The following is a 16286-nucleotide window of genomic DNA, read 5'->3' on the forward strand; positions in this document are numbered from 1 at the left end:
CGGTATTTTCGTCACCAAATTTTCGAGGCTGGCGGTAAAACCTGGTCGTTTCGCCATTTCTTGTCTCAACAATAAAAAACACTAGTTTAATCCTTTTTTACATTCCAATTACCTTTACATTTTAAACACAAGCAACCCAAAATAAAAGTGTAAACCAACAATCATTTAATTGTAGTGAGTACAACTCAAAAGTTGAAAAAAGCTTCCATAGCAGTTGACCTAACATCAGATTTGATGCCCTAGTTATTTGATGGGCATCATGGTTTGTTCACCAAATACATTTATTATAATAATTTCGCACCATAGGTTTAACTGTCTAATCAACCAGGTGATTTTATCACAGCATTTTCTGTAAGACAGAACTATAACATACAGGACCAAAACTATCATGAAGTCATCCTGTTCCTAGTAGCATATACGAATAAAACATTACAATTAAGTTCCAATATAAATGTTGAAAACTTTTTTTATGTTGGTGATCATTGTACATTTACATGTAGATGTATTTGGCACAATAACTCAGTTTATGCTCCCTTGAGAAATGGGTCCCACAAACCAGATAATATTAGTAAACTAAATTTAATATTGCAACTGGTACGATAAACCACAGTGTGAAAAATTAAACATGATCAACATTTTCATTAGGCAGTCACACAACCTTTTAAGAAATAAATTAATACTTTAATAACAATGCAGGACATATTTTTAAAAGTGATTCAAATTGGATACGTCTGCAACCGTATAAATGTAATAACTCTAATGAAGGACACGAGGTTAATAATGAATATAAACACTCATTGGTTACGTTATGGCAAAAACTTAATTTTAAAGATGTTAGCCACTGCAAGCCAAACTGAGCAATTGCAGTAACAGAAATATGAGTGACACCTGTGCTACTAATGTCTAAGGTTTGTAAGCATGGTAATGCAGAAGTAATAGATGATACACCATCATCAGTTACTTTACAGCATCCTGATATATTAAGGTTTCTCAATAATGGTAAATTTTCTGACATTTGAAACAGTGCCTGATCAGACAGAGACACACAATGAGATAACACTAGAGTATGAATGTTTTTGCATTGTTGTGTAACAGTCTGAATGCACAGATCTGTAACTGATTTTATGCCATGCATGTCCAAGTGACGCAGTGAAGGTAATTTGCCACACAACGAGTTAATTGTGTCTTCCGCAACTTTACAAAGCCCAATGTTCAGCTTTTGTAAATTATTTGGAGTCGATTTTTCAGCCATTTGAACAAAACTTTCGCTTGAAAGTGAAAAACAGCCGGCTACTTCCAGCACCTTAAGATTATGTGCATGTTGTTCCAACAGAACTTTGAATGCCTCATCTGTGATTGCAGAGTTCCCACTAATGTTTAAATGGGCCAACCGCTTTAGACCGTATGATAAGCTGGATAGACCATTGTCTGTTGTACTGCTCCATGGTATAACAACTTTGTTGAGATGTTTGCAGTAAGTGGAAGCATGCAGCATAATTGTATCTCCTGTAAGATTATCACCACTGCATTTGCTTATGTTTAAATACTCCAAAGACTGCTTCAGGTTCTTAAACAACTCTCGAAGACCTCTATTCGATATTTTCTTACCATCACAACTTAATAATTCTAAACCTCTTGGTTTTCTTGACCCGATCCCACTTAAAAACTTGTCCTTTAGCTCACATGATTGCAGGGTTACAACCTTCCAGAGACTGCTGTCATTTCCAATACGATAAAACTTCTTACATGCAGCTGTTGCAGAAGCTATATCTTTAATTGATAAGAAAGAAAAAATTCCCAATATCAATTCGTCTGGTAACATCATCATATGTGGGGTACAATGAGTTGTGGTTTCACTACAATTTGTAGATAAATCCTTTAAGGGTAACGTACGAAATTCCTTTCTTTTCTTTTGCAGCAGTTTTTCTTTCAGGAGCCAATTTTGTCTGACATCTAAATTCGCAGAATTAAAAATAGTGCCTGCTGTCCAAACTTCTTTTCTTGATTTAGTTGCAGATTGTGGACGAGATGTGGATCTCTTGATTCTGTTAGATACAGCTGGCAAAGGAGTGGTAGGAAGAGATTTGGATGTACTTTCTTTGTCATGTACACCCCAATTACCTTTTTTTCCATGATATTGGTATTCTATTTTTGTTTCCAAGCTACCCATTGAATCTGGTATTGAATCTTTGCTCAAGGTAGCAGGTGCTACTATTTTTCTATCACGAGTCACACTTTCTCCAATAGAAGGAACACATTGGCTTTGTTCAGTAATGTTTGGGATAACACCACTACTTTCATGTTCGTGACTTCCTACCGTTAGATTATCTACAGCAGTAGTTGATGCTTCTATGTTGAGGTGCATAGGTGTGCTATACTCATCATGTAATTTATAGTTTTCAGCTTCACTATATAGAGGAGTTCTTTTATGATCTTTCTTAATGGTAATTTCTAACTCATGAATTTCTCTTGTTATTATTTCCGGTGAGAATACTACAAGTTCAGAATTCTGAGGTTCATAGCATGGTCTGTGAGTTTGCAATGTGGATTTTACAGACTCTACATCACTACCATCGCTATCATTATCGCTCTCAGATCTACCTTCACTTGAAACCATGTTCACTTTTGTTTCATTTTTTGGGGTTTGAAATAGTTCATTGTTAGATTGCACCACTTGGTAAGAACTTTTGTGCGATGCGAGTACATGTTTCATTGAATTTGTTTTAGTAGAGAGTTCATCTGATTGGGCAAAATATTCATTTACAAAGTCAAATCCGCTGTTCAAGTATTTTTTGGCCCCCCAGTGATCTTCACCTGCAACTGCTTTAACTGGAACTTTCTTTATGTCTGATTGCTTATCTAGATGAAATATAAAAACAATATTAAAGTAAGGTAGTCATATATTTAAATTAAAATTAAAGGCCGCACCCGTTTTGGGTATATATAATAAATAAAACTTGTTATATTATTACCCTGTGTCTGTGTGTGTCTACAGCAGAAATATATTGCGGTACACGTATGTTGCCATGTTAAACATATGACTGGTTAGGTTAATTAATAATTAGAACGAGTGATGTCAATTAAAGAAGTTTGTGATAATAGTTCGCGTTTCAATATTTTTACTTGAACTATAAATTTTATAATCAGTAGAACACGTCAAATTAAACACCAAAATAATGAAGAGTACATACAAGTAGATATTTGTTGCTGGTGATGTAGTTTAGCATCAAGTGAAGACCCATGTTTACCATTTTCACGATCAACTAATAAGCGATCCACCATGGAATTTAATATCTTCAATTTTTCTAGTTCACTCGTCCCACTGTCGTTATACAACGTCACTTCATCTCTTGTTAAGTGTTCCATGGCGTACACCAATTTTTTTAACTTACATATCTCAGTTAAAAGAAACAATGTCACTATATATTATGTTACCTATAACCAAAATATTATGCGCGAGCATTAGCTTTTTCTAGAACTTTTCTCTGCAATAAATTTTACAATATACATAGCATCTATTTTAAATATCGACCACAACTTTAGCAAATCTATTGCCGCTTTCTTTCGATTGTCTACAATTGTTTATAATTCTTCGCGTCCTAACAACCGAGCACAAACATCGCAAAAACAGTGTTTCCAGAGTGATTAGGACCTCTATGGTCATTCTGATTGTACGAGAATACAAGTATTCATTTGACAGTATAATGTATATTTGATATATATCATATCTTTATTCGAAACACCAGCATTTAATAAGCTTTATCCTGATCGTGTTTTAAACAATTAACAGCGGTCTATGAGAGTCGTGATCATACGGTTTAATAGGTTTTTGAATGTTCTTTGTTTACTGCCAAATGGAATGAGAAAATAAATGAAAAAGTGTCCCATTTCCCCCCGCTCTACTATATATAATGTAAGCTGCGACCACACAAACTATTGCGGTGCAAATAAAGACGTAACAACGTTATATACATTTTTCCGGCGCCGTGGCTCGGTGGTTTAGGCGCCTACATCGAACCAAATTGTCCCCGAGTCGATGCTCGACTGCGGTACTAACACTGATCCGCGTATGATGTGTCCTTGGGCAAGACACTTAACGGACATATTCCTCCAACCCAGCGTTCACTAATGGGTTGACCAAATTATAAGCCATATCCAAAACAAAAATCCGGGTATTGGAGTAATGAGCCAAATCCGATCTAAACCCCAGGTTGTTGACAGGAACCTCACCCATATAGATTGAAAAAATTATATACATTTACATTCAAGAATGTTATATAGTAAATATGACGCACGAAAAGGTTCTGTGTGTTACTCAAACACGAATATCATGACACTGTGATTGGATCAGCTGTTATTCCCCATTTCCTAATGAAGTGTAGCTGATACTTCTTCATTACGTCATCGGGTATGACGATGCCTCTGAAGAGTACGAATTCACCAATCGCTCCATGTAGGTAGGCTCTGTTGTTTAGCCTGATGGCACCAACTACAAATTTTGTTTCTGATGGACTAGTTCTGGCTTGAAACCTTCGAAGTAATTTCCCGTTACACCACATACTGCTTGCATCGACGCCACCATCTACATTCCACTGGACACTGAGAACATTCCAAACATGAAGTGCTCTTGGGTTGGCGTTGGGCAGGCTATAAGTATTTATTATATAACCCTTGTTGATTGTACCACCTATCTCCAATCTGTCAACGTTCATTACAATCGCTTTATCATTATCGCCGTTGTCTATTCCGAACAGCCCATGCCAGTTTTTTGTATTTCTTCTAGGACTATCAAGTCGATAAACTACAAACACAGTAATGAGGTCACTCTCTCCTTGTTTAGGATTTAGATCAAGGTTGGTAATCAGCCTCGTGTCAATTTTATCAAATACTAAAAACCTGTGACCGTTTTGTCTTTCCTGTGACAGACGTGGTTGCAATTGAGAGGAGTTTTGTAATGCTGGTAACGGCGATGAACCTTGACCATAAACCGCTGATACATTTGATGTTTCTGTAATTTTCACATCTGTATCGTAATCCACGCGGTATTGCACTGTCGCGGTTGAAGTTATATAATCTGAAAAGTGTTGTTGGACAGTTGTGAACATTTAGCAGAAAACATACAGGCTAAGGCGGGACAGTTGAAAATCATTGTTAATTATTGATTAATAAGTGAATTTATGATTACGAATGCACATAAATAACACGAAATAATATTGTACGTTTTGAAAATCAAGTTTAAAAATGGTCTGCCTTGCCCCATGTCTTGGTAATAAAATAGTATATACGTAATATTTGATAAGCCCTGAGGTACAAATTATTGAATTAAAATCAGACCCTTTTTTTTTCAAACACATATATATCTCAGTTTTTTCACAAAACTTAAGCTCATTTCATCAGACAAAATCCAACTGTGCGAAATGTTTCAACATTTGTTTTTTTGTCTATAATCAAATGGGGTATAGCCTACCCGTAAAAAAAGATTTAAAAAAGTTCCGTCTTCCCCCAATCCTACTATATATTAGCTAACACGTTTTCATTTCACCTGAGATATGGTAGATCGTCCACTGCACAGTGAAAAGCATTTCCCCCCCATCCTGAGTCTTCATCGATTCGTTCTAACTCAACAACAGCGTTGTAGAAATTGATTTGAACAACAGTAACGTTAAACTTCTCCACTCCGGAATTGTATTTGGGGTTTGCTGTTACCTTAATATGATAAGGCATCGAATCCAAACATATTTTGTAATCCAGCTTCACGTTTTGCTTCCTCGTTGTGGAATGAATTGTCATTTCAGCCAAACCATGTTTAATTGTCGAATATTCTGGATAAAATATTGCAAGTTACTTGCATCATAGTAAAGTCTCGTAGAAAACTTATGTAGTTTCACACTCACCGTTTAGCTGAAACGTTTCTGCAGGCCAAAGAATAACAACTGTAACGAACAACCAAAACATTTTAATCGACTTTAGCATTCTGATAAACAATAACCTGTTAGTGGCATGAAAAATAACTGCACTGCCGCAGACCGAAGGAATACATTGCATACCAATTGCAGAACAAGTACCAGGTAAAAGGTTAGGTAAATGTATATATAGGCTACCGTCCTCTATTTTAACAATAACAATTGTGGAACCCTAACCAGCATAGTCTTTTACCATGTATATACAAAACCACCTTGTTGGCGAATAATTAACGCTTGATTAAAAAGGCGCTAAACGAAAAAATGGACCTTGATCCTTATATTTTTTACTTGCTTCATACCTTATTCTTAACTGGGCATATTTATTAAAGTACGGTGGAGAAATACGGGTTATCTTAACACATAACATCCAAATATGCTGCTCGTGTTTTAAACAATTAACAACGGTCTATGGGAGTGGTAAGGTTACGTTTTTATAATTCTTTGAATGTTTTTTTTGTTTACAACCAAATGTTATACGAGAAAATAAGGAGAAAAGGTGTCTAATCTTTCCCCACCCTGCTATTTAAACTTTTAAAGTTACTTGAGTATAATCATAGTATACTGAAGTGACTTCAGTATTTTATGGTATAATACAACAGCGCAGTTCAACTAAACTTAGGATCACTCCATAGTCGCGCTCGTCACAGCTGTACACCAACGTGTTGTTTACGAATCGTTTTTTTTTGGTAAACGTCAGACAAATTACAGTGTAAATCTAAAACAAGTATGGTGTCATCTGTAAGGCACGCGAATGATTGCACATAAAAGTCTTCGTTTATCGCAATAAATTAATCTTGTGATAAAACCCAACTGGGCGTAACGTAACATGCAGTGCAGTGTGTTATGCACACTTTTCTTTAGTTATGTCAGCGGCTATAAGTCTGATCGTCCAATAGGTAATATAGTAGAGTGGGGAAGACGGACACCTTTAGCACATAATATACAAATTACCTGATCGTTTTTTAAACAATTTAAAACAGTCTATGGAAGATGTAAGGTTACGGTTTAATAATTACTGGAATGTTTTTTGTTTACCACAAAATGAGACAAGAAAATAGAATGAAAAGGTGTCCAATGTTTCCCCACCCTACTAAAATGTATATACTACATACTTGACAACAAAAAGCAAACACTGCACCATAAAAGCATCTGAAAGAAACAGAATGAATTATTTTTTTTTTAAATCCAGGTATCTTAAAATCGGTTTCAGTCGCGCATTATTTAAACTCGAAATTCCTTTACACGAGTCAGAAGGAAGTAATTTGGTTCGATTAGAACTGAACTGGAATTAGGTGTAACGTCTGGTTAATGCCTGCTGCTGGCACGCCTTTACGGCGTGACCTCGCGATTTCCAATCACCACACGTTGTCCTGCGCCGTGGCAAAGCGATCAGCGCGCTTGCCCCTAACACTAATAGGGGCGACGAGCCCCTATGAAATCAAGGCTTGTCGCTGCTATCAATGTGGAGGTGTGTGTTCTTGGGCAAGACACTTAACGGCAATTGCTCTAATTCAGTGGTCTCTAATCAGTTGTCCAGATTATCAGCCATACAAAAAAACTCACTTACAAATTTACACACGCGGTAACTCGTAAGCGTGCATGAGGTGTACACCCGTGTTATAACGACTGTCGTTTTCCGGCTATACGCGGGGATAAAGCAAATTACATTTTATTTACCTGACGTTGATCCTGTTTTGACGGTATCGTTTACAAAAATATGGTTTACAATTCAACACATGGTACCGTAGTTTTTTATCAGGCATCAATAAACTACTGCGGTCGAATTGGCAACGTTTACAAAAGTCCAATATCATGAAGACAATATATTGTGGTTATAGTGCCTCATCACTAGAGTAGTGACAGCCTTTGCCAAACAGTAAATGCGCTAGATAATATTGGATGCAGACATATTCTATTAATTTTTAAAATAAATGACCTCAAAACGTTGCCCAACCATAGCACGTGGCTCACAGCATTAGGTCGCGGGTTAATCTCATGCAATGTTGTTAAAAGTGCATGTTAATAAATAAAACATGCCGATTAGCGCCTTAATTTGGTATTTGACAAAGAGCTTCGTCGCCTGCAATTACGGGGCACCAGGGCAGCGTGAATGATTGATGATTATATACACCATCAAAGGAAATTTAGTACTTTAGATGTTAAGTAGTGCACGCGATCCGAAGTATTGTTTTTTTTTCTATCTCCAAGAATAAGAGATGTACGGAAATACTGACCACCGTAAAAAGTTAATTCTGTGGTTTTTATTTAATGAATTTACAACACGACGACGTCAAAAGTATATGTTTAGTCTAAAAACATTATAGTTTTTATCAGATATCAGTATACAATGTACGTGCATATAAACATCCCGTATTTCATCAACTCAGGAATAAACTTCTTGGTCTTGTAATATAACTACTGTTTAAACGGAAGATTGATACATAATGCATTTCAGGAAAAATTATATTGGTCTCGTAATATACCCACAGTTTTAAACATAGAGTTGATACACAACCGGGCACATACATTGAAAATATATCGGCTTCTAATTTTCCACGCAATGTGAAGGATAGTTATTTAAAACGTTGTTTCATCCGTTTGCTTGTTTTCCGTACCGCTCTAAAATCGAAATGTTTTTATTTAAAAATGCAATATAATAAGATTTTAAAGTAGGATGGGGTAAGATGGGACACCTTTTCATTCTATTTTCTCGTCATATTTGATAGTAAACTAAGAACATTTAAAGAATTATCAACCCGTATCCTCACTCCCATAGGCCGTTGTTTATTGTTTAAAACACGACCAGCATATTTGGATATTATTTGCTAAAAGTGTCCCGTTTTCCCCCATCCTACTATATATTCCAAATTGTACAGACACTCACGCATTCGAAAATCATTTTCATGTACCTGCACAGAACGTTTGACGATGCCCGGAAAATACAACTTCGGGTGACGGCTCTTCTTAATTACAGATGGGTAAAGCAACTTGTTACGTTGTTCTACTTCGACGTTATTCTTTCCTGTTTTTTTCAAATCTGCCAGTAAGCTCTAAACAAAAGTAACCATTACGTGTACGGTTAAGTTTTTACATGTGCTGATAAAAGACGTTGCAGGTCTTTTAAATAAAAATACGTAAACTTGAATGCCAAAAACGTTAATTTGTTAATAATACACACAACTATTAAATAAAAATACACCTTTATACTCCCCACGTAAACAGAACCAAGCGAGGTCCATTAGTAGGAGTACAAATACAGCCAATCGCAACAACAGTACTTAGATAATTGGCCTCTACACGTAGTAGTCCAAACGTTGGTGTGATTTAAAACGCCATTTATTGCAGCATGTCGTGGGGAAATTCAATAATAAGTAAAAGTGAAATTTCCGGGGCTTTCATATGATTCAGCGGACATTTAAAGAACATCTTGTTAATATGCTTTTTAGCCATTGAACAATTGTTGTATTCGTTCAACACCGAAATTGAATACTTAACAGCAGTAAACGCCTTTAACGTGTATTTTGTTGGACCAGCAGCATCTTACTGTAACATTTTTCTCTATATTATGCATACCTCGTACCCGCAAAGAGATTTAAAAAAATCCTATTCCATCTTTCCCCATCCCACTATATATTAGAATTAAAACAATACCAACTTATAAACAAGAGCAGATTAATAAAACTCACTTTGTAAATAAACCAGAGAAATAACTCGCTTGAATCTCCGTTTTCTTCCCCAAGACCTTGATCATAATAATCACTAATATCACTCCTGTCTGCTTCATTCTGTAATCATAGAAATTGTATAACAGTTTTACTTAGTATGCAGTTAACAAAAAGATAGTTATAGAAAGCAACTTACACTTACTACACGATTTTTCAGTAGCTCCTGAATTTCTTCGCTGAGCGGAATACCTACAAAATTTAATGGATATTAGAGAAATGACTTGGGCATGACACAATATGTTCACTCATACCTTGTGTAAGTTGTTGTTGTTGCAGGCAGATGATCACAACAATTAAAATTCCAACCCGGCCCATCAACGTTGCACTCGACATTATGGTTAAGCAGTTTTTTATTCAGGAATATACAAAATATAACTTTAAAAAAATGCAAAAGGTGAATGGGTATTTGCGTTTGTCCGTTGATTTATTTGTCTGCAAATTGTGGTTTGACTTATTTTATAGTTAAATATCAATTTTCAATATAGACGATATCAGTACGTTGACCTTCTTAAGTAGAAAACCAATGCTCGGCTGCCGCAGGTTTTGAAACTGGCACATCAACGTGGAACGTGCATTATATAACCATATAGCAAAGATAAAAATCAACCTCGAACGTTTGACGAAAGAATATTAGATCGTTGAAAATTGGAATCCTTGACGTGAAACAACAGATGATTTTCGCCTTATCGTAATGCCATCAATGACCGCTTTATTTAGACACCGATGTCACGTCATTGTTTGGTGATTAAATGCAATTTGGAAGCACTTGAATAAGGAATTAATCCGTTTTAAATTATGTAGGTGTGGGTAGAAGCAATTTGAAGTCTTGCTTATATAAGCACTGCTCATGCGCTTGCTGTCTTTAAAAATACAAAAAAAACTTAACACACATACTGCAGGTGTACAACGACTATTTTCTTATGAGCTATGTAAGGTTAACTATCCTACTTTAAAAGTGAAAACACATGTCGTATCCGATGCTATCGATAATGTTCTAAAGGGAAACTAAACTTTCTGCACTCGGATGTTAAACATTATATGCTTTAATATATTTTCTTGGGCGGCTGGCGTTGGCATATAGGATGCTTGCAAGTGATATTTTGACACAATCTATATTTTATCCACTTAACATGTGTTTTTGACGTACTTAATCTGCCAAAACACACCTCGATCGCGCAACCTAGCGGCCATCAATCTCGCAACGATAAGATAGAGATCGTTATAGTGTCAAATGGTTTTCGCGTTTTAATAAATTACTGATGATATTGTCAAAAAAGTTGCATATCTTGCGCCTTTATAAGGTGAGCCCACCTCGGTTGGTTTTAACAAGTACTTTACAAAGTTACGCAGTTCGTAAACAAAGTCAGTTTTGCCAGCTTACGATTAAACACTTGGTCTAAGCTAGCATGTGTAGCTCGGGTCAGTAAAGGGTGGATTCTTAACAAGTTGTTGATAAATTTTCATCAAAAAGGTGACCGCCGTTTCGTAAGAGGAAAAACGGACGAAAATTTTCATGCTAGATTTTAACAAAAATGTAATTTGTGAAGTGAACTATAGAGCGAACAAGCGCGAGTAGCAGCAACTGTCAATAGTCCAATACCACATATAGATGGTTCATATAAATGGTAGGGCATACTTTAATAGCCGCTTCTGATATTCGAATATCTATTTCATGGATGCACAATATTTTGCATTGCGAATGCGAATATCTGTCCGATATTATTAAGCCATGAAAGCCTGAGTACGAAATCTCACTCAGCGAAACTGCAAATGATTCATTAAATCAGATTTTTTGCGGACTTACGGTCTCATTATTATTTCTTTTGCTTAAATTGTCTGCATTAAATTTGAGCGTATTGATATATCGTAATACCACTCTCTATCTATATTAAGATGTATTTTAACGGGATTTAATAAGTTAATCTATGGTCCTCTGACAAGCAATTTATTCATCAATTTAACATCACGATGTGATCGATAAGAACGATCCTTGCAAGTAATTAACAAAGCTTATTCGCATGGAAAGAATCAACAGCGATTTAATTTGCATTGAAATATTGGATGCACAAAGACAAGCGTTCGTAGGGCAACGTAGTTTTGTTCTTCGACTACATCGTGTTTAGGTTTTAGAACCATGAACAATAAACTTGTAAGATGTAAGACGAGGGGCTCAAAATTCCACGTCAGTGCAACGCGGATTAAACTTATCATAAAATAAATTACAAATGTTTCGTGATTGCAATTTAATCCAGATTGTAATGGATTTTATGCATCAGTTGCAGTTGAGAATTGCTATTTCTTTGAAGCACAATAAATTACTTATATAATGACCTATACTTATAGATCATAAAGTTGATAAAATATGTTATAGTGAGACTGTGCTTCTAAATGGAACATTTTTCTGTTTGTAAAAATAAAACCGGCAAAATATATAAAAATAAAACCGGCAAAATATATATTTTTTTACACGTATGATTTAAACAATGTAGTCACGAATTGGGTGTGCGAGAAAAAAAGGTAAAAAGTTACATTACAAAGTCTTTAATAAACGTAATTAAATTAAAGTTTTCTGCGTTTCATTCTTACATGTGCGAACATAAGTTCTTATGGTACTGTGGGGCAAGACAAGACACCTTTAGCACACAACAATCAAATATCCTGGCCGTGTTTTAAACAATTACCAAAGGTCTATGGGATTCGTGGGGATACGGTTTTTACAATTCTTTGAATGCTCTTTGTTTACTAGCAAATGGGACGAGAAAATGGAATAAAAAGGTGTCCCATCCTTCCCCACCCTATTACATATTAAACAACATACAACTTTATTTATACACTGCAAAATATATATTTACCATTTACTTTTAAAAAACTAAAGAATAAAACAAAATTATACGATTTTTTTCTGGCCAAGGCTTATATGTGCGACCTGCGCGTATGCATTTTTATTACAAATATTTTTTATTGCAAGTATTCCGCGAATGCCAAACAAATGTTATTATCAATCGTTTAATCATTTATCAGTTAAAGACCTTAAGATTTATCATTAACGTGTAAGTATTTTCTAAAAAATGGATTTACGGCGTTTGAAATCATGCGTTGTTAAACCTACTATATTATTTCGAATGTGCATAAAAGCATTCATTTATGATTGAGCTTTTCTAAGGTCAAACGTATATGTCTTCATCGAGGAAAAGGCTTGTCGCAGAAAAGAAATCATAAATTATAAAAGCATGACCGATTGCAGGGCGCGCGGATAATAAACACTTGCAAATACGTCTTCATTAGTTCGAAAGCTTTTTAAGATGCGTTCCGGAGGTTTTTGACACGTTTAGTGTCTCAGCGTGTGGCGTGCGTCAATTTATTACACCCCTGCGATTATATGTGCGTGCAATTAGATGGAGACAGAATGATGGAGAGTAATCAATTAACGCATACAATAATCGCACAGGAGGATTCAAAATTAATTTGATAGAAAGAACCGCGCAAAAAACAACCGAGATCGCATTGAGACGAACGTAGTCCGTGACATATGTTGGTCAGACCTAATGGGTTTAATGGTGGCCCGGGATGTACATAAAAGGTGAACCATCGAACTTTTATTCAGTGCTTCCAAGATTACAAGAGAGAAGGAGCTGTTTAAAGACCAACAACTCACTGTACGACTGAGAGGAAAATTTCGAGAGGCGTTTGTGAACTAAACACTTCAATATTTCCGCAGAGATTTAAGATTACGAAAACGTTTCAATTTCTAAAAAAGAATGTCTTGGAAATGTTTTTCTGCTGTTTTGGTCGTTATTGCGTGTTGTGGCGGAGTTAAAGGTGAGGCAATTATAACGTAAAAACCTTGATAATCAGTTTAATGGGTTCTGCTTTTATACTTGAAAAATATTATTATATAGAAAAAATAGATACCGGCGCCGCGTGGCAAAACGGTTAGCGCGCTTGCACCTAACCAATAGGTAATTATTTCGAGGCTTGTCGGTGCCACTATTAGGGGCGTATGTGTCATTGGGAAAGACAATTGCCCCAACCCAGTGGTCACGAATAGTTGCTATGAACAAATTCCAAAAAAATAGTCAACCACAAACATAACTCGTAAGCTGGCATACGGTGTATCATAACTACTGTCATTTCCGGCCACGCGATAATAAAGCAAGTTTTTCATTTAATAATTTTTCAGGTCAAGAAAGTCTAAATGAGGAGAGTATGCCGCAGGAGATTTATAAAGACCTTCAGGTAAGATACGTTAAATTTAATAACCTTTATTAGGCTTTTTGTAAAATATACGGTAGGGTCGGATAAGATGTGACACATGGTCTTTTTTCGTCATGTTTGGTAGAAAATAGAGTATATATTTACGGAACTAAATACCGGCATCTTCGCGAAAAACCTTTGTAAATTGTTTAAAACATAATCATAAAATATAGGATTTACGTGTTAACCACATTCGATCATACCTATATAGTACTATATACACATTTAACATATTTTTGATTCCAGAACTCAAACAACTTACCGGGGTTCGAAAGTGAAAGCAAGGGCGTTGGTAATCACGTGACGAATATGCCCGATGCTGAAATTTTGCAGGTATGAATTGTTATGGCATTTTTTTGGCATTACCTACAAAGGTACATTCCATCATTTTGGAGTAAAACTCGAATTTTAGTTTTTATTGCTTTTATTTTGACACGAAGTTTTAGACCAAGCTGATTGTTACATTTATTAGACACAAACGATTTATTGTATGACGTAGACAAACACGCGTCCCTTTTAAAAAGATAACGGGACTGAATATATGCAACTTCCGTGGCGTGAAATTGACAGGCGTATGAACACGGATGCTTTGTTTTAAACACCTTGTGTCCGCACAAGTTAAGTACGTAACTTTGTAGGTGATAGATTTTTTATGTATGTCTGACAGTTTAGACAACTCATTATTAACCACTGGATTAGAGCAGTTGGTCGAAAAAGTTTAAACTTAATCGGGATTTAAAACCGAATTTAAATTATAAGACAAATTTTAAAAATCAGATAAAATATTTTCTAACGTAAATTTAAAATAATTGAAGAGATAGCTCCGTAAATGACTTTAAACGAAAACCGAATTTTGTCGAAAATAAAATTTCCTCATTGCATTACGTATGCAGTAATTAAGTCCTAAACTTCATGAATCTGCATATTTAAATGACTAACTCACTTATCGTTCTTGAAATAATATTAAATAGCAAGCTAAGAGAATACGATTGGTCGATCGGGGTAAGGTGGTATTTGTTTTCATTCTCCCCCAAAAATTTTACGTAGAGAATTGTAAAAAAAAACAGTAAACGAGTATAACCAAAAGTACAACTAAATTCATACGAATCGGAACACATCGCACAATAGTTTAACACCAAATAGTTTCAAGTACTTTTAATACATTCTATTTGGAAGTGGGAGGTTACAACAATATCAACGAAAGTTTTAAGATGAATTAGTATTGATTTAATAAGAAAATCGACAAGCTTTTAGGGAAAGTGGGCTGTTGTTTTCTACACAAATCTCATCTACAATAAACTCAAGAGGGGATGTAGAGACAGATAAAGATTTGCGCAGAGCGACCAATCAGATTAAGTTACGACCAACTTGATCAATATGAACTGATTTAATCTAGGGAAAATGAAAGTGAAATATTGCAACATTTCGAAATTACAATCGCTCTACTCTTGATTTTATTTCGCTTTGCAGAAAATCCTGTATTTACTGGAAGAAGAACGCATGCCAAGTGAGAACGATCAACGCACAGGAACAGCTGCGGGAAATGTTGCTACCAGGCAGCTTCATGTGCCAAGCATATTGAAACGGTTCTCAATGCCTTCGGTGATAAAAAAGGGCATGATGGGCCCTTCCATTATTAAGCGAATAGGTCCAGGACCTTCGTTCGGTGGGCAGCAAGAACAACAAGTAGTGGAACCAACCACAAGAAACCACCGCATGATGCTCGGACCTGGAATACTAAAGAGATTCGGAATGATCCCGTCCATCATTAAAAAGAGGCGCTTCATGGGCCCGTCCATCATAAAACGGGACGGAGAACAGGTAATTCAACGCTCCAAATAACAACAAAACCTACGTCCTTATGCGATAAGTCACATACTAAACCCTTATACACGAATCAACAAGAATATAATTGTCTTCGCCGTTAAAACAAAGTTGGACAAAAAACTTGTAACTACACACATAACAGAATAAGCATTAAACAGTTTAATTAATGTTAACATCAAGTTTTAAGTTTTTGTTTACCGAAAGTTATGGTTTTAGTAAATCGTGATATTAAAAAGAGTTTTTATTTTAGGAACCGACCGACAACTCCTACAACTACTAATGTTCACGTTCGTTTAAGTTTCATATTTCAAGTAGTTGGTGTCATAATTGGCGTAATTGGTTTGTGGATTTCTCATCGTTGTCGGTTTCAATATAGAACCTTGTTTTGCCGAGATTGTGTAGTAGTCGATTCATTGCAGACACTGGTAGTTAACAATATAGTAGGTTGGGGGAAGATGGGACACCCACAGCACATAATATCCAAATATAATATTCGTGTTTTAAACAACTACCCGTG

At 35.7% G+C, this 16286-nt stretch overlaps 3 protein-coding genes across 5 annotated transcripts; 1 reads left to right on the top strand and 2 right to left on the bottom strand.

The window, feature by feature from the left end:
- Window positions 1-563: 563 nt before the first annotated feature.
- LOC149740096 (uncharacterized) lies at window positions 564-6005 on the bottom strand. Of its 2 annotated transcripts, none has more exons than XM_089872557.1 (4): window positions 5895-6005; window positions 5543-5822; window positions 3249-5074; window positions 564-2859 (listed from the first exon to the last, which is right to left on the bottom strand). In XM_089872557.1, exons 3-4 carry the CDS (start codon window positions 3364-3366, stop codon window positions 674-676), a joined length of 2304 nt encoding a protein of 767 aa, XP_089728683.1. In that variant the 5' UTR covers window positions 3367-5074; window positions 5543-5822; window positions 5895-6005; the 3' UTR covers window positions 564-673. The 2 variants fall into 2 exon arrangements, with proteins under 2 accessions (XP_089728683.1, XP_089728682.1); XM_089872556.1 differs by having other exon boundaries at window positions 3192-5074; window positions 5895-6002.
- A 2204-nt stretch (window positions 6006-8209) lies between these two features.
- LOC149740097 (uncharacterized) lies at window positions 8210-10511 on the bottom strand. 2 transcript variants are annotated; one of them, XM_089872580.1, is made up of 5 exons: window positions 9940-10511; window positions 9831-9877; window positions 9650-9748; window positions 8873-9013; window positions 8210-8582 (listed from the first exon to the last, which is right to left on the bottom strand). In XM_089872580.1, the coding sequence occupies exons 1-5, from the start codon at window positions 10019-10021 to the stop codon at window positions 8541-8543; spliced, it is 411 nt and encodes a 136-aa protein (XP_089728706.1). In that variant the 5' UTR covers window positions 10022-10511; the 3' UTR covers window positions 8210-8540. The 2 variants fall into 2 exon arrangements, with proteins under 2 accessions (XP_089728706.1, XP_089728705.1); XM_089872579.1 differs by having other exon boundaries at window positions 9825-9877; window positions 9940-10497.
- A 2783-nt stretch (window positions 10512-13294) lies between these two features.
- On the top strand, window positions 13295-16163 carry LOC149740098 (uncharacterized). Its single transcript, XM_089872576.1, has 5 exons — window positions 13295-13507; window positions 13869-13924; window positions 14189-14275; window positions 15413-15763; window positions 16020-16163. Exons 1-5 carry the CDS (start codon window positions 13447-13449, stop codon window positions 16047-16049), a joined length of 585 nt encoding a protein of 194 aa, XP_089728702.1. The 5' UTR covers window positions 13295-13446; the 3' UTR covers window positions 16050-16163.
- The last annotated feature ends 123 nt before the right edge of the window (window positions 16164-16286 follow it).

This window comes from Ciona robusta, chromosome 2 (genome assembly GCF_009617815.1).
Source record: "Ciona robusta chromosome 2, ASM961781v2".
Lineage (NCBI taxonomy): Eukaryota > Metazoa > Chordata > Ascidiacea > Phlebobranchia > Cionidae > Ciona > Ciona robusta.

What these genes read in the sequence shown, in the direction of transcription:
- LOC149740097 (XM_089872579.1), bottom strand. Translation starts at nt 10,021, where the DNA reads ATGTCGAGTGCAACGTTGATGGGCCGGGTTGGAATTTTAATTGTTGTG. An exon ending in ACAACAACAACTTACACAAG is followed by an intron (nt 9,878 to 9,939) that starts GTATGAGTGAAC and finishes TAAATTTTGTAG; the next exon opens with GTATTCCGCTCAGCGAAGAA. An exon ending in TGAAAAATCGTGTAGTAAGT is followed by an intron (nt 9,749 to 9,824) that starts GTAAGTTGCTTT and finishes CTATGATTACAG; the next exon opens with AATGAAGCAGACAGGAGTGA.
- LOC149740098 (XM_089872576.1), top strand. Translation starts at nt 13,447, where the DNA reads ATGTCTTGGAAATGTTTTTCTGCTGTTTTGGTCGTTATTGCGTGTTGT. An exon ending in GTGTTGTGGCGGAGTTAAAG is followed by an intron (nt 13,508 to 13,868) that starts GTGAGGCAATTA and finishes ATAATTTTTCAG; the next exon opens with GTCAAGAAAGTCTAAATGAG. An exon ending in TAAAACGGGACGGAGAACAG is followed by an intron (nt 15,764 to 16,019) that starts GTAATTCAACGC and finishes TTTTTATTTTAG; the next exon opens with GAACCGACCGACAACTCCTA.
- LOC149740096 (XM_089872556.1), bottom strand. Translation starts at nt 3,366, where the DNA reads ATGGAACACTTAACAAGAGATGAAGTGACGTTGTATAACGACAGTGGG. An exon ending in CCAGCAACAAATATCTACTT is followed by an intron (nt 2,860 to 3,191) that starts GTATGTACTCTT and finishes TATTTCATCTAG; the next exon opens with ATAAGCAATCAGACATAAAG.